The 454-nt window shown below is 61.9% G+C and overlaps 1 protein-coding gene across 1 annotated transcript in view; it reads right to left on the reverse strand.

Moving 5' to 3' along the window:
- ETH_00042795 (uncharacterized protein) overlaps window positions 1–454 on the reverse strand; it is a gene marked incomplete at both ends in the record, with an annotated part of 4,097 nt that overhangs the window by 270 nt on the left and 3,373 nt on the right. Inside the window, one exon of the mRNA XM_013375314.1 lies at window positions 34–425. Within this exon, the coding sequence (XP_013230768.1) occupies window positions 34–425 (392 nt within the window). The remainder of the gene's footprint in view (window positions 1–33; window positions 426–454) is intronic.

Genomic DNA, 454 nt, shown 5'->3' on the forward strand with positions numbered 1-454 from the left:
CAGCTTCTGTCTCTTCTGCTGCTGCTGCTGCACTTCTGCCCTCTTGGGGCCTCGTTGTCTTGGGGAGGCCCAGGCGTCTCTCGTGTCTCTCTTTGGCAGCAGCTTCTGCTGCTGCTGCTGCTGCGTCTGCTTCTGCTGCTGCTGTTGCTGCTGCTTCCGAGGAGGCCTGAAGCTCCTGCTGCGGCTCCCCTGATGCTGCCTTGGGAGAGTCTTCAGCAGATTGCTGCTGCTCCTGCTGCTGCTCTTGCTGCTGCTCCTGCTGCTGCTCCTGCTGCTCGCCTCCAGCAGCAGCAGCAGCAGCTTCCTCCTCTCCTGCTGCCAGCAAATAAGCTTCCGCAAGTGCAGCAGCAGAAGACGCGTCTGCTGCTCCCTGGCCCGCCCCCGACCGCTGCTGCAGCCGCTGCTGCAGCAGCTGCTGCTGCGCACTTCGCGACAGCACAATTTTTATTTTTGG

This window comes from Eimeria tenella, genomic scaffold (genome assembly GCF_000499545.2).
Source record: "Eimeria tenella Houghton genomic scaffold, Eth_scaff2679, whole genome shotgun sequence".
Lineage (NCBI taxonomy): Eukaryota > Apicomplexa > Conoidasida > Eucoccidiorida > Eimeriidae > Eimeria > Eimeria tenella.